The following is a 24,519-nucleotide window of genomic DNA, read 5'->3' as shown; positions in this document are numbered from 1 at the left end:
ATGTGGGCATCCAAACAACGTATTTCCTCTGCCCCCATTTAACCCCACTTTCTTTGGAAATCCATTTAAAAAACATACAGCAACCTGTTGTCAACAACCTGTTTGCAATAGCCGAATGGCCCATTATGTCCCTGTCTGGAAGAACGCTGTATCATTGTTGGGAAAACACAGTTTTCTCTCTGGCCAGCACTATAATTTATAACACAACTGCAGTTTGGAAAGCATTGTGTGACCCACCAACTGGGACTGTGCCTGGGACATTAATTATGTTGAGTAGCCGAACTCCCTGACAGGACTTGCTCATGTCTTCCTTACTTAAAAATAAAATAAAATATTGTTGGATGAGCACTCCCTTGCTTAATAGCTCCAACGAGAGAATGTTCATGTAATTCTATAAAACTAAAATAATCCCCCCCCAAAGAAAATTGGCAAACAATAGCAAGACTACGTTCCGTGTTGCTCCAGAGAACTCCAAATAGAAATAAACCGGTATATGAAAAGAGTCTCTTGTCCATGTTAATGGTCTTTCTTGAAGGGGGTATGGGTGTGAGGGGTACGGCTATAAAACCCTTACTCGCTTAACCACATTCAGAGCTGCCTGTTCAGGTTTTTCACCTATTCCTGCTTTTAAAAGAGGAACCTATTAAAACTCCGCCTGGTCTCCTGGAAAAGCAGCAGGCTAACTGAACTTGTTATTGTTCTAGAGAGCTTCCATGGACCCATATTTAGAACACCTCGATCAATGTTTATTTAAGAGTAAAAGTAAATCGACAGTAGCAAAATGATGACTGCCAGACAGGCCTGCCAGAGTGATTTGTTTGAACCAATGACACACAGCCTGGAACTAATAATAACTCTTGAGGGGCCGGAGAGTGAGAGAGACGAAAACAGATAGCCTCAGCTCAATTTTCTGCCTCTTAGAGGCTATTAGTGGTTCTGCCTAGGAAGCCAAGGGGGGAAAAAACCTATATGAAACCATAAACTCTTCCACAGAACACCACAAATTTGCAGCTAATAAACCTACAGATGCAGTAAGATCAGAAATTGGAGCTGGAAATTTTCTGTTTAGTTTCATACTGTTTCCAGCCCCTTCCAGTAATTCGGACTGCTGCTGTAACTCTGTGACAGTTGTTGCCCAAGAAAGCAGAAAAAAGGGTCCATAGCACTTCCAGACTTTTTGCTAGGGCATTATTTCTACATTGATAGCTGATATTTTCCAATAATTTTGGCTGTCCACCTTTTTTGGAGTGGGCATGTGCCCACATCTGGGCAGTGCAAATATTATGGGTGAGTGCCACATTCAAAGAGTGCAAAATGTGAGGTATAACTGGGAATGGGGAGAAGGCTCATGGAGTTAAACATTACAGAAATTTAGCTCAAGTCAAATCAGCAAGAATCCATTCCAGCTAAGATTTCCCAGAAAATTTTGCATGCAGTTACATGGGAATCTGCTTTGACTCTGAAGTTGTTTTTACATAGCTAAGTTTTAGAAGTTGGTATTCCAGGCTTGCTATCCTGGGATAACAACTCCCCCTTGAATTAAATAATTTTAAAGGATATTTTTGCTACACACTCTCCATAGTGAAGTGGGATCACTCTTATGTCATAATGTGATCAAACTCAGCATGACAGGTGAATTAAGAGTGCCTTGTTCATACAAGAAATTGAAAGAAGTCCCTGTGCTTTCTCAAATAAATTGATCCCAAAGAAAGATGAAGGTTAGGTTTTGATTGTGGTTTACCTGTATCATCAGCTTTCCCTCTTCATATGGAAAATGAGTCACTGCTGACAGAAATGGTACCATAAATTTAGGTTTATTTTGCCGGGGAGTGGGACAACTGCTAGTGGTCAGGCTTTGTCTGGACAGAGTATTTAGCTATACGTTGCAACCAGTGAATCCCAGATAGCTTAACACTGAGAGCAAACCCTTTCTCTTAACTCCCCAAACCTGGGATGATCATAGAATGTGACCACACTGTTCCTGAGAAGATGTTAGTGTCACTTCATAGGATCAAAACTCAGCTGTCTCCTCAATCCCCCCAGGCCTTCCCCTCACACTAAGCTCCTTTTCTTTAATGCTTCTGGAAAGTGTTTGTTCTCAGCTGTCTGTTATGTAGCCGAGGAAGCTTCTGGATTCAATATGGTTTCAATTTGGGCTGAATTTATTTAACAAGCTAAAAGTAGGCCTTCGGGAGCTGGACTCTCCTGGGGGGTCCTTCACTATACAGATTCAGGAAGAATCTGTATGAATGAGAGAGAACACCAGGGACGCAGCTACAGAGGGGGAAAAAACCCCAAGGGGACTAATTCCACATAATTGGGTGATGCTCAGAATGATAGACATAGATTAGGAAACCAAGAGTAGATCTGAATGCACCTCTGCTATGCACCTCTACAATTTATTTATTTATTTTGTATGAATGGTGCTCCCTTTCCATATTGGTAAAATGATAGTATGCCATTAAAGCAACCTCGTGGGCGCTTTTTAATGATGTAATAGCTGTGAATGTTTTACCAGAAACACCCAGAGTGACTTCGTTGGCTAGATGCCAGTATGAATTATGGAAAGCACCATATGAAAGTCTGCAGATTTCTGTGTTGGCAGTAAAGACAAATCCAACTTCATTTTATGGTTTGGAGAGCATTGTGGAATGAATAGGTGAATCTAGAATAGGTTGTACATTAAAGCTGTCCTTTCTAAGACAGCAAGGAGAAGTTGACATTGAAAATGATAGGACAGGAATGAGCAGAAAGACCATGAAGAGCTTTAGGTATTGCTCTGGCTTCCACTGTACTTTCCTCCCTCTCAAAAGCATGAGATTCCCCCTTCCTCTGAGACAGGAGGACAGTTGCCTTGTACAAATTACAGATTCCACAGTATACATTTAAAGCACATAACATGATGCCACCATTAGCATGAAACCTGTCAGCAAGGTGATGGAGGCAAGTGATGGAGATGACTGAACCAAATTGCCCCAGAGACCCATGGCAACTGATTGCCTGTCCTTGTCAAGATAGTAGAACAACACCTAGATAAAGGCAGCAGAAACTGGAAATTAACTCTAGGAATAGAAGGGTGGAATTGTGGCAGTTCCAACTGGAATGTCATGCCATTCATACAAAAAGTGGGTAGGGGTCAGGGGAAAATGAAGCTTAAACTGGTACATGGAAACCTCTGTCAGAAACTGCACAAATAATAGGGCAGATAGCTATGTGTCAGACAAATGGGAATAACTACAGAATATGCACATTTGCTAAATCTCTTTAGTTTATCAAGGATTTCTAATGTGACCCTGGTTCACATTTGAAACATAGACATTATGCACCATGAAAGTTCAAACAGCAGTTAATTCTTTTAGACCTTAAAACCATAATCAAAACAAAAATTACATTCCATGAGCATCTGTCAAATTCTATCAGTTACCAAACAACAAACACATTCTTTCACAGCTCATATCCCGGGGTCAGAAACTATAAAAAGTTTAATCAGATTCACATTCAGTGGCTGGCATTTTATACTCCAGGATATGACCTCTGGAAAGGCCTATTGAACTGTACCTTAAGTGGATGGATTAATCCTGCTCAATTCACAATGCTTAGAAAAACTGGAGAACTGGCACAGGCCAGACAGTCAGAGCAGAATCTACTTCTAGCCTCTTGCGTTTCTGGTATTATAGTATGCTTTTTTCCTTTCTCAGATTTCTACCCATGTATCATTACAGTCTACCTAGACCTGACCCCATTCTCGAATTCCCGTTTCCTCCTCATCTTCTTGCTCTTATTCCATACACTCAGTACTCCAGCTTCCCTCAGTCTCTTGCTAACTCCAGTTCTTAAGAGGAAAGCTGCATTCTTATTTTAGATTTTTTATTATTTATGTTGAAATTGTGAAATTTGATTGTGATTTTTTTAATGTTTTACTTATTGTTTATGGCTGCTTTTGTTTTACTGTAATTATGCACGGTTTTTTCATGTTTCACCTCGAGCATGATTTGAACTATGGAAAGACAGCATACAATTAACATTATTATCTATGTGTGTATGTATGTAAACTTTGGCAACCAAGTTTTGGACTATATATATGTTTTAAAGTTATTATTAAATTAAATTAAATTAAAAACCAACATAAAACTTCAAAAAAAATTTTACTACATCATCTATTGATCCCCATGTTTTTTCAATGAGAATAAACATTTCCTACAGGGGGGGGGGAGGAAAGCTGAAACTTCACCTCAGCTTTCATTTTATATTTGGGTACAGTGCATTGTCTTTTTATAATATGAACAGATATATCCAATTCCCAACCTGCATGTGCAATTTAGAGGAACAAGCATTACAAGAATATCACACTTAAACAGCTTGTATCTGATACTGTAAAGGGAAAAGACTCTTCTCCCTGCAAGAGAGGGGAGTGGTTGTGGCCGGGAGCCGGACTCCGCCTCAAGCAGGGGGCGTTTGCCCCCTGCCTCCCACTCACCTGGCTGGCGCCCACGCCCTCGGTCAAGCACCCAACCAGGTGCCTTCAAGGGGGCGTGTACAGCAGCCTGAATCGCTGCGGCGCCAGCCTCCAGCCCTCACTTTTGTCGTCCTGTCGCGAGTCACCCACCCTCCACTCCCTTAGAGCAGGGTTTCCAGTTTTCTTTTGGCCTTGCTATGGACCTTAGGTTGGTCGCCCTGGTTATCCGGGGGGCCTGGTAGGAATGTTTCCATTTGGCATTAGGCTTTTTGGTTTTTTCGCCTACCTCGTAGCAATCGTCACAACTTTCGTGGTATTGGTGGGTAGGTTAGGCATTGGAATAATGTGTTGTGGTGTCGAAGGGCTAGGTGTGGCCATCGCCTGTGCCTTCAATTTTTGGGTATTCCGTTAAAGGAATCCGGCGGTCGTGTATTCTGTCCGATGCCTGCTTGGCGGGAGGCCATGGCACGACCCTCGGTGACATCAGGGGAGAGCCTATAGTTGGATTAGCATTAACAGGCTCCACCTACTGGTGAATAAACCCCCTTTGTTTGTTTGTTTTTTAGACTCACCCCTCTCCGAGTGGGTGGAGTCAGCTGACGTAATCCAATGCCTAAGCCAATACCTTTTCACTTGCTGTAATCAATAAAGTTGTGGCCTTTTCTTGCCCATTAACCTTATATCACGTGTCCTTGTGTTTCATTCCACTGCGCGGGGTTCGGGTCCTCGAACCACAAGCTAAGATTAGGAAGAAAATAACATATCATAAATGATACGTGTCCAGACTGCAATCACTGTCATGTGATGACACTTGATTCCAGCCAAGATACAATTCCCAGGCAATAGAAGCCACGATCTTGAGATCGGTAGGGAATTCTGCCATACCACCCACTTTTTTGTTACATTATATGCTACAGGATTGCTTGCGTAATGGGACTTCAAACTGCATACAAGACTGCTGCCAGGGCTCCAGGCTTTAAATACCTTGAGTGTGCAAGTTTTTCAAAACAGATTAATTGGTTAAAAACAAAATGTTCTCTTTGTCTTCACAGCCAGCTCCCCACAGCTTATTCCTGTACACTGCCAAAGCGCATAGCGCTACTGCCATTCTAATTGAAATAAGTCATAAAACTGATCCATTCAAAAGCTTCTTATCTGACTTATCATCAGGTACACATTTGTGTATGTCTCATTTAGTGGTATGTTTTCAGACCAGAAAAATAACATTGCTACAGAATTAGAGTCTGCGTAAATGGATAATGCTGGCTTTGGACCTAATCAGTGAACTTGAAAATTGACTTTGGGGGGCTTTCTGGTCATTCAACAAAGACGGATTTTCAATTTTAGGTCTTTCTAATTACATAGAATATAAGATTACGGTGATAGAATAAGGTTACTACAGTGGTTGTATTAATATTTATACAGGTTGTTCATTATATTGCAAAAGCATTCCTGTGTCCTGATTGACTAGCTTCAGTCAAGAAATAACAGTGAATTGAGTGCTATTTGTGCTTATGCCTTGCCTATGGGCATCCCTCAGGCTTCTGATTAGCCACTGGGGGAAAAGGAAGCTGGAATCGATATGCCCCTTTGGCTTGATCCAGAAGTGCACTTCTTATGTTTTCATGGGTCTTTCTCATCCATGTCAGGCCTCCACAACTTGTAACCCACTGACTTGTCAACCAGCAAGGGGCTTGGTAAACTTCCTGTTGTGGTTGTTGTTGCTGCTTGCCGGAGATGTCAAAAACGGTTTTAGGTGGTCATCTAGCAAGCCACAGGACATGAGTTGTGGGCTACATTCTGCTGCGTGGTTCAAAAACCATGCAAGTTTAGTGTATCCTAAGCAAATCACCTGTCTTTGAAGCAGATATGTAAAACATCAGGAGAAATAATTTGAAAGTATTCACAAACATCTCCCCCCCAATATTTTCTCGATTAAATACAAAAATAGGAAACTTGAGGAAAATTGAAGAGCCCATATTGAAATGTTCTCTTTGTCAGATTAATGCAAAATTCATGCACTGGTTTTTTTTTTTAATCATCTAGCCAATTTACACTGCTCCAAATTTCTTGGGTCCAAGATTCAAAGATAACAGTGTTAGTGATGTCAGCATGTTACTGCGTTTGACTGAACTGAACTGAACAAACAAACTCATTGAACTTTGTGTTGGAAAAGTCCTCAATTCACAGAACAGCTTCAGGTATTTAAATTAAGAGTGCAATCTGGGAAGCATATTGCTCCCCTGGATATGGTGGCCTGGCCCTTAAATTCTGACCGCTTCTGCATCAAGTGAAAGAAACTGCTGAATGTTTACATACTGTTTATAAATCCTAAAACCTACCTATTGTTTTGTAAATGTTGATGCTTTCCATTTTCAACATCAGTGCCACCTCTTATTTTTTTCAGTTGGTAAAAAACTAGAATAAACTTAAGTGTCTTGGTTTGCAACAATTTGCATCTCCTCTTATAATTCTCGCTTAAATAAAACGAAGACATTTAATGGTATTAACTCAGAGCAGAGTTATTGAAATGAATGGACCTAACCTAATCATCTTCAGTAATGTCAGTGAGTGTACTCTGAGTAAAGCTTAGTTGATTTAATTTAAAAGCTTGTTCTTTTAAATTTCACAAATATAGCAATTAGTGCAATTGTATACATGAAGTAAGCTCCACTGTTTTTAACAGGGCTTACTCCAAGGTATTCAGGGAGGTCAGTGATTCTTTAGCTGTGATACCTGCATCCCAGGGGGTTGGACTAGGTGATCCTTTGGGTCATTTCCACCTCTACAAGATTCCATGATTCTAGGAAAACAGGATTAGACAAATTCATGCAGGATTAGACAAATCCATGTAGGATAATGCTATCAATGGCTACAAATAACAATGGCCGTAAGTCAAGGTTGGTGGCAGTATCCTTTGTAAAGCCACTTGTTGGAACCCGCAAGAGGGGAGAGACTTATTGTGCTTGGGTTCTGTTTGTGAGTTCCCCACAGGTATCTGGCTGGCCACTGTGTGGATAGGATGCTGTTCTAGACAGGCCACTGGCCTGATTCTGCAGCCTCGCCTTATCTTCTTATTGCCCCAGGTTTGTTGAAGAATACTCTGTGCTTCAAAGTACTAAATGCATCTGACTTGACGACAAAGCATTTTGAGGAAGCAAAGTTTCTGTGAATGCAACTGGGTGAAAGTAGACAGGTGAATGAAACAAAGACTGACAGTCTTAGTAGTCAGTGAAAAGTTGCACTTGTCATGTTAGCCTATTATGTGACTTTGCTCAGCTTCGTGCCACTTCCTCAAAGTCATCTGAACAGATAACGTACCTTTGATTGCTGATTTCTTGGGCTACTGTCCCTTTCCTTTCTTAGCTCACTTTGAACTTCAGCTGAGAAAAATTAATTCTCAACCAGATTCCCCTATTTTTTAAAAAATTCAAATCGATATTCTAATTCATTTTTAAACATTTCTGATTATGGATGTTATTACGGTAGATCTTGAGGCTTTTAAACATATGCAAAAGTAGAGAAAGTGTACCCAAACATTAATCAGAGGGCATACACATACTCTCCAATATCCCTTAGAAAATAGGGACATTCTATAATTAACCCATTTTGAGCATTTAATACTGTTTTAATATGTCTCAGCATAGCTTACTTCATAACCCACTTAAATCTGGACTGCAGCCCAACTGAAGTCCTGTTATTGCCAATGATGTGTAATCAGTGCTTTTCTTCTAGGGGAGATGCAGGGGTACGCATACCCCTAAACATTTTGTGAATCTAATTTTGGCCTTACTGAAGGGCAGTATTTCAGTATGAGTAGGAAAATGAGAATACCCCTAAACATATATATTTTTTAAGAAAAAAAGCATGGTGTGTAATAAACTGATAATCACATGTTTCCACATAACTGGGCTATCAGGATTGGCACAGCTTTTGCTTTGTTCTGCTCCTCTCGGTTTTTATTCTCTCAGTTCAGAAAGAGGAAAGTTCGTGTTATGCTTTTGAAAAATGTACCTCGCACACAGTGGAGTGTGCTAAGTTGTTATGACATCCATGATCTTAGATATATCAGTTATTAGAACATCCTTAAGAGGGTGCTGTCTCCTTAAGAATCAACAGTCCATCCCTGCCCCACACAAATGAGCACACCTTGCTTCTGCCTCAGGGAGAACTTCTGTCCCACTAGGAGAGCCTAACAGCTGAATTGACGGGGCTGAAAGAACAGACACCAGTACAGTGGTGACGCCAAGACTGAAAAGAGGCTAGGAAGAAGCCTTAGGAGTGCAAGTGTTTGGAGCTCATAAAAATAAGGCAGATCACTTTAGCATGAATATACTATCTGGAGGGAGAAGGCAAGTTTCTTCTTGCTTGTTAGACAAAGGGTGAACCCATAGCTATGGTTTGGGGAACCTTGTTCAATCCGAGCGCTCTAATTCCTCTGGGCAATCTTCTGAGGGCCACATGTCCTCTGTGGTGGGCATGCCAGAGCCAAAGATAAGCTGAGAAATGAATGTAAATTCTGTCTTCATACCCTAGGCCATGGGTAGGCAAACTAAGGCCTGGGGGCCAGATCCAGCTCAATTGCCTTCTAAGTCTGGCCCGCCGATGATCAGTGTGTTTTTACATGAGTAGAATGTTTTCTTTTATTTAAAATGCATCTCTGGGTTATTTGTGGGGCCTGCCTGGTGTTTTTATAGGAGTAGAATATGTGCTTTTATTTAAAATGCATCTCTGGGTTATTTGTGAAGCATAGGAATTCTTGCTTTTTTCCGCTTCAAAATATAGTCCAGCTCCCCACCAGGCTTGAGGGACAGTGGACCGGCCCCCTGCTGAAAAAGTTTGCGACCCCTGCCCTAGGCAAGATTCTCCACATGCTCAAACACACCTCTCTATGCTCCGTCCAGGGAAGCAAGAGGCATTGTCAGAGTTCAAGGACATATTTCAACCTGGCAGAAAAGCTCAAGGAGGCAGCAAAGCATGGCCTGCAGGGGGTGTGGCTGTGGAAGAGCCCCGAGGGCTGGACAGATAAGCTTGAAGGGTATATGCAAGGCAACAATATTCATGGCTTGGCCATCAGTGCCTATGGCAGGAAGATCTCTGTTCATTGAACCTGCTATTGTGTGTGTGTGTGTGTGTGTGTGTGTGTAAAGTATGCTATTTTCTTTTATTCCATTTCCCCCTCTTATTGCAATTTTTACTGAAAACCCAAACAAACCCCAAGCCCTTTAACAGATGCTTCCTTCTTTTACTTTTCTGGAGAGCCACATTCTCCTCCATTCATCACTGCCTTCAGTCTCATAAAGCTTGGCGTCTCCTTTAGGTTAATTCCCGTGACTATTCCTCTGTTATTTGCACAGCATTTCATATGATAGCTTGAACTCCTGAGATTTAATGTCAGTTTCGGTAAAAGCCCCGGCAAGCCGTTTCAAAAACATGCTCATATCAATCAGCTTCCCAGAATAAAGCCTGGCTCTGTGCCCTTGGGGTGCCCTTGGGGTGCTTCGGTTTCTCCTTTACATGCCTGCATTGTGTCTTCTATCCCTAGGTGAACTGGCCCGGCTCCCTAATGACTTCCAAAGGAAACCTGCCAAACCGCACAAAAGAGAATGAACACGGAGGTTTCCTTATTTCTTCCTGTAATCTCTCAGGAGAGGAGATGACTTGGTGGCAACATCAGGGATTGCTAGAGGGGGAGATGGCTTGCCAATTAGTTGCACAAGAGCAATGGCTGGTGGGAAAGGGACCTCACTGCAGCTTGGCTGCAAGTCAAGCATTCACCACTGCCGCCATGTTCCAGCACCTGCTTCATACACAACTTGTGGGATGTGGACCCTTTTAAAATGTGCAATATGTATCCCTCCCAGGTAAAGAGCAATGCCAAACCACATATTCTTTACAGGCAACCAAGGTGCTTCAAGACAGGAGCCTGCACTATGTGTTAGCAATGTACCTAGAAACACCCCTGTCCCTTAGGGATGATTATCTCAGCGCTCTGTGCCCTCAAACTGAGGACAGCTGTGGTCTGAACCACTGAGCCTAGGGCTTGCCGATCAGACGGGGTGAGCTCCCATTGTTCGGTCCCAGCTCCTGCCAACCTAGCAGTTCGAAAGCATGCCAAAGTGCAAGTAGATAAATAGGTATCGCTCCAGCGGGAAAGTTAACGGTGTTTGCGTGCACTGCTCTGGTTTTGCCAGAAGCAGCTTAGTCATGCTGGCCACATGACCCGGAAAAACTGTCTGCGGACAAACATCAGCTCCCTCGGCCAGTAAAGTGAGATGAGCACCGCAACACCAGAGTCGTTCACAACTGGACTTAACTGTTAGGGGTCTTTTACCTTTTTAATCACATAGAAATAGTGGAGAACATAGAGAGAGCCCTGTCAGATCAGGCCCAATGCCCATCTAGTCCAACAGCCTGGTCTCACTGTGGCGAAATAGATACAGTGGTACCTCAGGTTAAGAACTTAATTCGTTCCAGAGGTCCGTTCTTAACCTGAAACTGTTCTTAACCTGAAGCACCACTTTAGCTAATGGGGCCTCCCACTGCTGCTGCGCCGTCGGAGCCTAATTTCTGTTCTCATCCTGAAGCAAAGTTCTTAACCTGAGGTACTATTTCTGGGTTAGCGGATTCTGTAACCTGAAGCGTCTGTAACCTGAAGCATCTGTACCTATGGAAAGCTGGACAGGACTGCAAGAACATTCTCCCCAATTGTAGTTCCCTGCAACTAGTATTCAGAAGCCTACTTCCCCTGACAGTGGAGGTAGAACACAGTCATAATGGCAGGTAGCTATAGCTGTATCCTTCATGAATTTGTCTAATCCAGGTTGCTCATCATCTTAGCTCCAAGGCTTTGAGCATTTCCATATAAACACTTTTCCCGCCCTCCTCCTTAGTATATCTTATTTGCTTGTGATTTTTGCTATGAGATATTTGGTTGGTTTTCATGTTACAATGCCTAGTAATAAAAGGATAACATGAATATAATGGGAATATTGGAGACACAGTGGATCAGTAGGATACAGTTATCCATGGACATAAAATCCAAGGAAGCCTTAGGAGAAAGAACTTCACCCACAGTCATAGAATCGTGATGGATAGAGTTCTAAGCTAAAGTAATACAGTGCTGGGGTTATGCTCTTGTGCCTCCCCCCCGCCCCGATCCAAAATTCTAGTGATGATCTTGAGATAGACAGAAATCAGACAGGCAGCCAAAAGGGAAAATATTGTGATAATGGGTGCCAAAGATCATCACCACCTTTGGGCAAATCTATGTGCAGGTTATGACAAACCAGGGGGCAAGGAGGCAAGGTATGGTGGATGACTGTTTTTAGCATCAGAGGAAAATTTAAAATGAATACAATGTAAAATTGATAAAGGAAAGCAAAGAAGGAATTTAAGTAGCAAATTACTAATGACACAAAGCAATTAACAAACCTTCCTTCTTAAGTAAATGGGAGAAGTAAGGAAGCAACCAACCAACCAACCAGGGGCAGTAAGACTTTTAGATGGCAACCAAGACGTGAAAGGAACACTGGGCAATGGTACAGAGGCTAAATGAATTTCTTCTCTGTGCTGGCCTTTCATGTAATTGGAAGATGTTGGAGATGCCCACATATGCACCATTGTATTCAGAGAGGGGATCTAAGGAGATATGTCCAACAGAGGTGAACAAGGTTTAGAGCTAATTTAAAAATTGCAAATTAGAAAATCTCTTTCTCTCTCCTTAGTTGTTGTTCTTTATATGACTTGATTCTGTTGTTAAAGCAAACTGGGTAACTAGAAAGGTCTATGGACAACTGAGGCCAGATGGCATTTATTTTAAAAGTCTTAAATATCTCAAATACTAAATTGCTGATCTTTTAAGAAAAGTATACAACATCATGAAAATCACCCTCTTTACCAGAAGATTGGAAGGCAGCCAAAGTTAACACCATTTTTTTTTGTTGTTTTTTTTAATTCATCCTAAGGGGATCTGGAAAATTACTGATCTGTCAGCGTAACTTCTGTTCCAGGTAAATTGGAAGAAATTATTAAAGTCAGAATTGTTAAACACATTAACAAGCCTTGCTGAGGAAAATCAACATGGCTTCCACAAAAGGCAGTCCTGCCCAACTAGCTTTCAGAACTGTCAATGTGCATGTAGATAGGGCTGACCTGGTGGGCATGATGTGGCTGGATTTTGTTTTGGGAAAGCTCTGTACTGAAGGCCCCTCTGTAAATTAAAGAGTCATGGAGTTTGAGGAATGGTTAAAGAACAGGAAGCAGAGGGTTGTAATAAATGGTTTGCTTACAAAATGGAGAACAGTAAGAAGCACACAATGGAGTCTCCCAAGGAACTGTACTGGGACCAGTGTGTCCACTCATATCACTGCCTGCATATGTGAACTGGGCCAATTCACTGTGATAGCAATATGTCCCCTTACCATATTGATAGAAATCACTGAATTTGAGCACCTACAAGTCTTCTGAATTTCAGAAGCGCAATCCTAGCAATATCATACTGACCACTGAAATGAGTGGCAATCACAGACACTGTGCTGATCCACATTTTTGAGGAAGTGTTTACACATAATAATAAAGAAATATGAAATACAGGGATATTTGAAAATATAACAATGTATCACACAAGAACCTTTGCATCTTAGACATTATTTTCTTTGTGACTTTTATAAACACCAGAATTTGGCTCTGCATTAATGAAAATATATATGGAACAATGGTGTGAAGTGTTGTTGTTGTTATTATACACCCTTTACCCTAAGGTCCCAGAGTAGGTTACAACAATTTAAAATACAATGTTGTGGCTAAGTATAAGGGTTCCCCCATTGCACTATGGTATAAGTAATGCTCTTGGATTGTCCTTGCTTTGATTTGATGGGACTGAACTGAAGCACAGATACCACCATTTTTAGGACTTTCAGCCTAAAGATTTTTTCTGATGAAAGTCATACGACGTAAATAACACTGCTGTCAACACACACAAATTGTCTTCTGGGCGCTATACATTTTGACACCCCAAGCAGCTGTATAGTGCGATCCAAGAACTTCACTCCAAGATATATTTTGAAATGTTACACATGATGTGCACAGACTTAGATCATGTGCATAGTACATTTTCCTGCCATACAAGGAAGAAACTGTAGCCTACAAGTCTGGATCAGACTGTTACTATTAATGCTTGATGTTTTTTATTATTATTTTTATGTGTGTTGGAAGCTGCCCAGAGTGGCTGGGGCAATCCAGCCAGATGGGTGGGTGGGGTATATTATTATTATTATTATTATTATTATTATTATTATTATTATTATTATTATTATTATTATCTTTCTCCCCTTCCTAAATGGAGGCTCTAGCAATGGAGCATATTATATATACTATTGCCTGGAAAACATATTTTCTCATATTGCCTCTTCCTAATTCCTAGCTCAGAGCTTTTGGGGATAACAGACATCCTTGGCAGAATTTCACATCTTGGTGGCAGCTTTATCTCCTTGAATGACACTTTTATGCTGGGATAGAGTTTTGCTCTCTTTTACTGGCTCTTTCCCCATTTTGTCCTTCTTGTTCTTTTGACAGTTTGATTCCATCATTAAAGTCAAGAACTGTTTTACTGGAGTGGATGCAAAGGTCTCTGGACAACTAAGGGCAAGAGCCTCTTAGTTTCATGTTTGGAATGCTGATTTATCTTGTTTGTTATTTTTTACTAGGCCATCATATAAAAAAGAAAGCTGTTTCCACCATAGTAGTTAGGCAAGGCCCCATTGGTCTGTCCCACCACACCAGCTGCTCTTGCACCTCAATGGTCCAGCAACTTATCAGGGCAGGCTATTGTAGTGGGCACTTCCCAAGCCATGACAGAATATATTTACCTGAAAAGGATGGTACTGTGATGGCCAACCTCAGAATCTTCACTGAGAGACTGAAGTTATTTACATCATTTCTAGCAGGGATAAGGTGGAAATAATGCAAATAGCATCAGTTTCCTTCTGGCGATTCTGAGACTGATAGTTCCAGGTTCCTTTCACACAACCTGTTCCTTGAGCATTAATCCTGAGATGCTTGCATGGAGATAAGACAACTGTGGATAATTACTGAGCATTCATTCTGATCTGTTTGCGGGGAGGTTACATGATGCTGCATCAAGCAACACTGCCCAGCACATTTCTCCATCTTAGTGCATAAAGTCCATGACCTGACCCAGATAGGCTTCCAGGCCCTTAGAGAGCGGGAGAAGTGGTAGGTAGCAGCAGAGCATCCCTTGTGAGCACCCAGCCAGGTATTTTTTGCAAGCATTCAAACAGAGGGCTAGCAAAAACCTCAGTTTAAATACCTACAAAGGCTCAGTCTGTCTTAGGCAAGCAGCAGGATGCTTATTCACGTCTACTCCAATCCCCCCTTCCCCACAACTTCGTAGGCCCTCTGGATGTAAGAAAGTCTATTATGTAGCTTTGCCTGGAAAAGTTTCACCACTGACTTATTGAACTTTTCTGATTCCTCCAGTGCTGATAATATATCCAGAAAAAAGAGGCACGAGTGCCAGAAAGGTATGGCATAGCCATTTCCTAGCTCAGCTCTAGGCAGGAGCATAGGAAGGGGGTGAGGGTGGTGCGGTCTGCCCTGGGCGTCATCCTTGAGGGGGTGACAAAATGGCAGCACTTACCGCAGGGCCTGGCCTGCAGCGCGCCTGAGCCATGTGTCTCTCCTGGGAGTGACGCGGTGGCTCGGGGCCCTGCACTGCCTGAAACGGCAGCATGGGGCTTGCATTCGCCAGGCAGACTCCATGGGCAGCTCGCCACACTGCCCCCCTGGGTGGATTGCCGCGCCACGGCACAGATCACCATGGCGCTCCCGTGCATGGATCACCATGGTGCCCTCATGCACAGCTCACCCTGCCCCTGTGGGCGGGTTCCAGGTGTCGGAGCAGCTAGCTATGCCCCTGGCTCTAGGATGGAATAGCTGAAGAGATCAAGCCTTTCTAGATCCTCTTGCAGAGAGATGGAACGAATACACAGAGCGTGACTATCCCACTCTTTCAGGATGGGTGATTTAGTGCTAGGTACAAAGGAAAAGGAAACAACTTACAGAGTTTCCAAGCTGTGGAGTCCTTCAAAGCCGTGGGTTCCGAGGCTGCGGATGTGGTTATTATGCAGGTGTCTGCAGAGAGAAAGGAGATCCTTAGATTCCCAACATCAGCAAACAGATTTTTTTTCCATTTTGTTGCCTAGAGAAGCACTGAAAGCTAAATGCTGCCAAGGGCAAGGTGACCCTAGACAAGTGTTCACGAGTTCCCAAAGCACTCATGAACATGGCAGACAACTGAATATATTCAAAATTAATAGGGATCATTGGAAGGGAGCACACTCAGTTGTTATCTGTATGCAATAGGCCCCAGTCATCATGACTACTGATGGGGGAGACTCCCCTATCTGGTTTCAGATTGTGTGCTCATAAAATTAGATAATCTGTACTGAATTTGGATGGGGTCCAAACTGGCTAATTTTCAAGCTCTCCCCATACCCTACTCAGACAATGTTGCCGTCATGCTTCTGATGATGTTACACGGGACATAAGCAAACTTGGAGGTCTCCTCACTCCCATCTCCTTTGCATGCCTCCCCACCCCCCACAAAGGCTCAATAACTTTTCTGTCCAGATATTCACATTTTGAAATATGACAACTCTATCTCCCCACTGCCCAGAGATAGCAGGCTTAAGATGAACCACAGAGATCTAGTGGTCAATGGCAATCCCGGGGCTTTGGAAAATACCTGAGGATGTTGGACCCCCCCTCAAGGAGAGGATGTGGGAGATTAGCAGACAAACCTAACAAATGCATATTCTTGCTAGTTAGCATGAGAAGGGGCTAATACCCCTTCTTTGCTGATAGGCAGACACTTGGATCATAGAAATACAATTGGTAAAGAGGACTCTGTGAGATGTAATTTCCTCTCTTCTCCTGGAGAGGAAGGAACGTATAGGACTTCTGATCCCTCTCCCTTTGACCACCGTTGCTTGCTGAAATGCCTCCGCTTGCTCCAGTTTTAGGCACATGCCTGAAGCTGGTTATACTGTAAATATAAGTATTTTGCCGGCATAGTTTTTACTTCCGCCATTGCTTTGAACCAATGCAAGATGATAATTTAATTCTATTTTTAAACTTTGTTGTCTGGTTTTTTGTTAAGCGGAGTAAGAAGGGGAAAGCCAGCTTACTTTGTAGATGGGCTTCCTCAAAATCCTCTCCTACTCATTAAAACCCAACCCACAAAGGAAGCGTAGAGAGAAAAATTTGTCACTTTTAAGGGTCCAGAGCAGCCATGAGATCATTTCTGGTACGCTGGAATTTTAGCTGGCAATAGATGTCATTACAGAGCAAAAAGAGGTGGCCAACTCACTAAGGAATATTTTTAGATAAGCTCATGGCCATTATATTCTTTATGATGGAACAGAGACATATTATCCTGGTCTGAAACAGCAAGCAATGTTTTGGGCAGTGACGTGATGTAACGCAGCCCCCAGGGAGATTCCATCCAGCAGCCGGTGAAATCAATGGCACCTTAATTATTTGTGTTTGGTCTGGTGTCAGTGAAAAAAGAAATCCCATTCCAACTGGTCTCCGGTACTGGAGGTTTGGCAGAGAGCACAGAGTTCCATGGTAAAAGCAGCTTGAATTTACAAGGAACAGAGTAAACATGTGGTGGATAAATGGAAGTCTATGACATCCCTGGATGTTTCTGATGAGCACTTAGAGTGTTTGCTCTTTTGCAGAAAAAGAATACTGCTTGCCTTTCTAAAGCAAGCGGGAAACAGGGAAAAGCAGATGCTTGAGAGAAAACTTGGATCCAGTCTAACTTTCAACGGAGAAGATCGATTTCATTCAAAAACTAAATCAGGAGATTAGAGCATAAAACAGTTATTCCTCCCTGACTGTAGGAAAGCAAACCCCCCCACCCCCCCATATCCAGATGGTTTCCTCTATCAAATTTTATGGCGCATTTCTAGATCAGGCTGCCCTGACATCACCTTGGACCTTTACACAAAGATGACACCTGCAGTTTAAGTTGCTCTGAAGGCTGGATCCCAGGCTTGGCAGTCCAGAGTTCAAATATATTATAACTAGTAACACATGACATATTGCCATATTTGAAACAGTACCAAAAACTTGCACACAAGCAATTGGAAAGCTTTGATTCACCTTTCGTACCTTTGATTAATTAGCAACAGGAATGGTTCTAAGTTAAATAAAGGCAAAAATGCATCTAGCAGACATAACACTTGAGTAGAATAGGTTTCCATCTGGGGAACACATTCACTCTGAACTCCACGCTCAGGTATTGAGCAAGGACCAAACACACATGAAATCTTACTCGCCCAAGCTCACTTGATCAGGGAAGGAGGAAAAGTAGGGGCAGGGGCAGGCCAGAGGCAAGTAAACAGGAAAAAACAAACCAATAAAAAAAGGACCTGGTCAGGAGAAAAGTCTGCTCCAAGTATGAAGAAAGTGCAAGGTGTTCAGGTTTGGACTACAGTGGGGCAAGGTGAATAAGGAAAATGTGGGTTTTTAGCAATTTTACATGATGGCATGAGTGAGCCCATTGTCTTGCGTCCCCACAAACTAATCAAATTGAATGTTCAACAAACAAGTTGTCTAGAAGTGCCCTTCGTCCCAACACAGGAGTAAGTGGGAATAAGGTTGTAGTCCTAGACACACTTTGTTGCTGTTTAGTCATTTGGTTGTGCCCAACTCTTTGTGACCCCATGGACCAGAGCACGCCAGGCACTCCTGTCTTCTACTGCCTCCCGCAGTTTGGTCAAACTCATGCTGGTAGCTTCGAGAACACTGTCCAACCATCTTGTCCTCTATCGTCCCCTTCTCCTTGTGCCCTCCATCTTTCCCAACATCAGGGTCTTTTCCAGGGAGTCTTCTCTTCTCATTGGGTGGCCAAAGTCTTGGAGCTTCACGATCTGTCCTTCCAGTGAGCACTCAGGGCTGATTTCCTTAAGAATGGATAGGTTTGATCTTCTTGCAGTCCATGGGACTTACCTGGGAGTAAGTCCCAGTGACCTTAATAGAACTTAGGGCTCATCCAGACTTCCTTTCGTGCTGCATTTCTAAACACAGATTGACACTTTAAAGTGCCATGTCTGAGAGCTCCCCTCCTCCCTAGGGCTTTCCCCACAAAAACTTGCTCTTTACCACGAATTGGGAGCAAAAGGCAGAGAAGGTGGCAGGGCAAAAAAGAAAGCGCTCAGACATCATACTTAATTTTAGATACATCATGCAATTACATCGTATAATTACATCATACTGAATTTTAGATAAAATACTACTTGGAGTGAAGGGGATGATGACACACAAGCGTAGTATAACCAGGGAAACAGCTAAGTTTCTAAACTGGAAAACTTAGATGTTGAATGGCAGTTGTACCATCACACAAACAGAGTCATAACTTTATAGGAGAACCAGAAAGATACAAAGGTCAAGCTGTTCTGGCTTAAGTTTGGCCTGGAATGTTTTGTTCTGTTTTGAAATGGAGCAAACCATGAATATTCCAGTCCCCACAGAAGAGTTTTATAATCTTATGAGCATCTGAAATGCTGGAGCTCTCATAGAAAATGGAACCCAATCTTTGCCATCAGCTCCGTAGGAACATAAACAAAAGGGAGTTTGACTCACAGTCCAAGTTGGGATGGTAAATATTTGAGGAGAGGAACTCCTCTTCCATTCTTCCATCCTCTCATCCATGTTAAATAAATTACTTTAGCAAGTGGAATCACAGTTGCTCCAGTGCCTGCCAAACTGTTCCCTGCTCACACAGAGCCATTTCTCCTGGTAAGTCACAGATGGTTTGACAATTGCAGAAGTGGTGCTTTGACAAAATGAAGACACAGTTCTATAATTCTTCATTTCATTCAGGTTTCTAGAGAAATCAATGACCATATTTCCTCTGATGAATCAATGACAAACAGAATGAAGCTATTTTACAATATGTATAACATATCAGAATCCAGGAAAAGAAGGAGAGTTGGGATCATTCCAAAAAGGAAGCAGCTTTCAGAATAGCACTGTCTTGAATTCCTTTGTTTAAAATAAAAATCCAGATCAAACACTTTATTTTATTTTCTGCAAAGCAATTCAGAACATTAATGCCAGCTAATGGCATGTAGGAAGAAACACACATAATGTGATGATTACTGCATTGTGTTCCTAAGCATCACAGGGGAAAACTTGGAATAGGGATATAGCCAGTGTATGCAAGAATGACAACTAATGCTACATTCTGTGTACAAATACATAATTTCCAAAAAATGCTGGTGTATACTGCTGCTTTCCCTTTTTAAATATGAAGCAGAGGTCCAATCCTTTATTGGCTGTGACTCCCATGTAGGGAAATCCACTCATTTAGGTCACAGCCACACTTCCACAGTTATGGCTTCTCCCAACGAACCATGGGAACTGAAGTTTAAAGGGAAAGTGAAAGGGACCCCTGACCATTAGGTCCAGTCATGACCAACTCTGGTGTTGCGGTGCTCATCTCGCTTTATTGGCCAAGGGAGCCGGCGTTTGTCCACAGACAACTTCCGGGTCATGTGGCCAGCATGACTAACCCGCCGGAGCAGTACCTATTTATCTACTTGCACTTTGATGTGCTTTCGAACTGAAGTTTAGCCCCCTCTAAACAGCAATTTCCAGCACCCATAACAAACATCAGGTGCCTCCCCAAAATATTCCTGCAGAATCTGATTTCTATGTTCACTTGTGCTGAGTACAGAATCCCTGTCTTTTCCCATTATAATCCCACTTGGCCCACTTAAAGATCTCTTTTCAGAATAGATTGGAAACAATCAGTATTTTTCCCTTTTCTTTTAAAATCTCATTTTTCTATATTTTTTTCCTGCTGACAGAATTTTTTCCCCCAGATAGGGATTTAGTCAACCTCACAGACAGAAAGAGCACAAATTTCTTCTTTTAGCTTCTGGGTGTCAAATTTGTGTTGAAAATAGGAGGAATTTTGTTTTGATGTCTATCTGCTCCAGTGATGGAAATAAACAGGGGGGTACAACCCCCCCAATAACAGTTGTGACTTGTTATCAGTCTGCTCTGAATTCCCTTTTCTCTTATATCAATCTGCTCAGAATTTTAGATGTCCTTGAAGCCCACCAGTGCCTCGCTTTCCTTAAAAAAACTAAATAAATGCTTTAACTTTGGCTGCAAAAAGTTAAATTTTTTTTGCAAAGTTCAAAAACAAAATAAAGCACTTCTCTGGATTGTGCTCATATGTTTTCCTTCCCTAATGTTAGAAATCTAGGAATCCTTGGAAAGATGAAATGATGCTTTGTCTTTTCCATCTTGGGCTAGATTGTAGGTGTTTCAATTTCCCTTGGTGAGTCTCCTAAACACTGAGGTTATTAAGCACGTTTTCTCCCTTGCAGCAGTGATGTGTAAAATCTCACTGTACATAAAGCCGTAACTTCCAGACATGATAGAAGGAGAAAGGATGATTTCTGCGGTTATGTTAATGTATAGAATGCAGATCTATACATTACAGGACGTTTCCTTGTGCAGAAAGTATCCCGCATCCCCCATTACAAACCTATGCGAGAAACGGATGGGAACTGGTGTACAGAATTCCTTAGTGGGGATATAATTTATTAGCAGAGGCTGATGCCCCTAACTTGTTCCAGATTGAAGCTTGTATATTTTCATGTTGGCTCTTTCCGCCATCAGCAGATGATCAGCCATTTCGGTCCCAGAGGCCCAAGGTGTGCGCAGCAGGAAAGAGCATTGCTGCACCTGGGAAGGTCATGTCCTTAGCTATGAAACTGCTGATCAGGGGTATCCAGAAGTATTAATCAGGCTGTAAATGACATCTTCCCCAGTACCCCTCCACAGCTGTTCTTTGGCCCCCTCCCAAAGGTGGCTATTTCATTAGCTCCCAGATTAGAAAGTTTACGGCAGTGACAAGCCCTTCTTCTGCCTCCACATGCCTGTTTCTTAACCAAATCTCTTACACACTTACACACACACACACCAAAAGGGCCAAATCAGATGCTACTTTTAATGCATGGTAAGTAGTCATGCCTGCAGTTTAAAAAATATATAATAGTAAGGGTTGGGGGAAGAGAACATAACATGAACCTGCTGGATCCGCACAACAGCCCATCTAGTCCAGGAATGTGCTCTCACAATAGCTGGTGAAATACCTGTGGGAAGCCTGCAAGCTGGACATGAGCACACACATGGACTCTGCCTACCTGTGATTCCCAGAAACTGGTATTCAAAGGTGTGATGCCTCTGGAGGTGGAGGTAGGACATAGTCATCACAACTAGCAGCTGTTGATAGGCTTGTCCTCTGTGAATTTGTCAAATACTCTTTTAAAGCCATCCAGGTTGGTGGCCATCACTTACTCCTGTCTTGTAGTATTCTTTTTAAAATTTTGGGTATTTTTTTTATCTCTTAAGTTTTATCATTTTATCCTCACAATGCTAGTTGAGGTGGATTAAGCACCGCACCTAATGAACTTCGTGGCTGGGTGGGAATTTATCTCCAAGTGTAGCCAAACCAAGGGCAAAACTCTACTAGCTCACAGAGTTCCCCCAAGTAATGGTAACATTTAGATATTTCTATGGCCCCCGGGAAGCATGTGTCCCACATTTGTAGTGTTGTCAGTACAGGTGAATATCATTCACGAGGTACATGATTTAACACTTCATTATTATTTTTCTCTTGTTCCTGCACTAATAGAAGTAGCCTGAATCATTTTTGTTTTCTCTAAGCAGCTTGAAAAGTCCTACACAATAAGCCTCTCAGGAGCTTTTGGAAAATAAACTGCATATTTTAATTTTTCTAATCATCACTCTCAAACAATCTGCTGTATTTTGTTCAGGCAGTTGAAGTCAATGCATAAAGCATTTAGGAAATCCTCTTTTCCTCATTTGTTTTTCATAAGGCATGTAGTAGTCTTACCATTAAACACTTGCTACAGTTTGGCTTAGTATTAGTTTCCTGATGATGTTTTTATAGCCTAGCCACAAAGCATGTGTATTTCCAGAGCGGGAGTAGCTGTTTCAATCCTATATCTCATAAGTATGGTAATAATTCTAAGACAGCTGGTAATCACAAGCAAAACTTCCTAATCAACACCAAACAATATACAGTTAACAAATTTACACACATAACTTTCCATCTAAGAAGATGGGCAAACCTATAAGCTATTGGTTAAAGCAAGCCCTAAATAACCTACAGGTGTAATTTCCTAAAAATATATTGTGGTCCTACTCACATGCATTGGTGCTAAAACTGTATGTTTCATTTTATCTGATGTTTTCGCTGGTGTGCTCATTTTTCTGGTTATTAGAGTTCATTGTTATAATCATGGTATGGTATTCTGTGGGGTGGGGAAAACTTGCTTGTGAAATAAATGTGTCCCATATGGAAATGGGCAGTTACCGGAAGTAATATTATTCCTTTAATTTGTTTTGTACTATATCTTGTGAAAACAGCTTTACATTGAAAACTGCTTAAATACTTCTAAAACCATGCTTTTATGAACTTGCTACGTAGACTAAGGAGATTTCCTTTATGAGACACGGCCCAGACTGAAACACTGATCAACCAACTATCTCCTGCTTGTCTAAACAGTACATTGTGTTATGAGAAATGGGCTTCTGAAAGAAAGAACGAAAGAATAAACGGAAAATAAAAGGGGGCACGTACAGTACCACAAGGCTGGTGAGGTTCTGGAAAGCGTAGTTAGGAATGTGCCAGATTTGATTGAGGGCCAGTGTCATGGCCTGTAGAGCCGGCAGGTTGTTGAGTGCTTTGACAGGGATCTCTGTCAGAGCATTATCATCCAGCCAAAGGTGGCGTAAGGAGGGCAGCTTCTCAAAGCTCTTCTCAGGTACCACAGAGATCAAATTGGCATCCAGACGCCTAAAGGAAATAAACAGACAAGTCAATCAAACAAACACAGCATGTGTGCACATAGCACAGTGCAGAAAGTGTCCTGTTGGTTATCATTAAATGGTCAAAGACCTGAGCAAGTTACTGCAGCACCAGTGGCCTGCACAGAGGCTCAGGAGGCACGACAGACATATGCAAATGACTACACATTCTTGCATCCTTTGATGGAATATCCGTGCTTCCAGCTGATTTGACCTGATAGGAAATGGAAACAGAGGGTGTGAGGTTTTATACCTCTGGAATGATATAGCATGAAAATTCCTTTGATAATACTGTTTGGTCTCTTGTGTAGGTGGTGGATCTCAACAAAATCACATCGTACAGCTGCCGCGATCCCACACAGTGGCTCCAGTTTATGTAACACAGATATTCTAGGGCAATTCTGCATCAGTCCTCCAAACTCAAATCAAATCAAAGAAAAAGCACCTTGGCAGAAGTGACATTAGCCACTTCAGGTGAAAACATGCATAATTCTGTATTTTTGTACTTCTTGCATTTTTTATTACTTCTTCTATTTTATATGCTTTCTTTTTATTCTGTAAACTTTTGTTTTCTGTAAAATCTCAATAAATATTCTACAAAAAAGAAAAAGAAAACATGCATAATTCATCTCTCCTTATTACAGTATTCAAACATCTGACTAGCTGATTTTCTTTGTAAGCAAGGTGTCTGGGGATTTGTTCAGAATTACAGTATACTGGTGCTGTGCAGTCAATTTATAGGAAGCACAGTTATGCTTTTCTGAATTCTTCTGCTGTTCCTGTCGATGTACATTGTCATTCCTCAAAATATACTGTTATTAAAATAAATAACCTTTCCCCTCTACTAGGGATGAATTGATGAATCTGTCAATTTTGGTTTCTCTCAGTTTCCCATGTTTCCAATCTTAATTTTACTTCTCCGCATTTCCACGCCAATTTGTGTTTTTTTTTAATTAAAAACGTCCCCAAGAAATTTCATCAGCATCATAGTGCAAATATATCCTAATATACACACTTCTGTATGCAAGATTGCCTAATAAACACATTTTTGCAATGCCATTTTCTGTTTGCATGCTATATTCACTAACAAATGCATTTTTTATGCAAACTTTATCCTAATA

General features: G+C 41.8%; 1 protein-coding gene across 3 annotated transcripts in view; it reads right to left on the bottom strand.

The window, feature by feature from the left end:
* LGR6 (leucine rich repeat containing G protein-coupled receptor 6) overlaps positions 1-24,519 on the bottom strand; it is a 143,560-nt gene that overhangs the window by 27,881 nt on the left and 91,160 nt on the right. For 2 of the 3 annotated variants that reach the window (XM_053393711.1, XM_053393712.1), the window contains exons 5-6: positions 23,172-23,387; positions 15,539-15,610 (exon numbers count right to left, since the gene is read on the bottom strand). In XM_053393711.1, the coding sequence (XP_053249686.1) occupies positions 15,539-15,610; positions 23,172-23,387 (288 nt within the window). The remainder of the gene's footprint in view (positions 1-15,538; positions 15,611-23,171; positions 23,388-24,519) is intronic. The other variant, XM_053393713.1, reaches the window with a different exon arrangement.

The sequence above is a fragment of the Podarcis raffonei genome, chromosome 6 (genome assembly GCF_027172205.1).
Source record: "Podarcis raffonei isolate rPodRaf1 chromosome 6, rPodRaf1.pri, whole genome shotgun sequence".
NCBI lineage: Eukaryota > Metazoa > Chordata > Lepidosauria > Squamata > Lacertidae > Podarcis > Podarcis raffonei.
The sequence above is the reverse complement of the archived record's forward strand: the minus strand, read 5'-3'. Positions and strand labels throughout refer to the sequence as shown.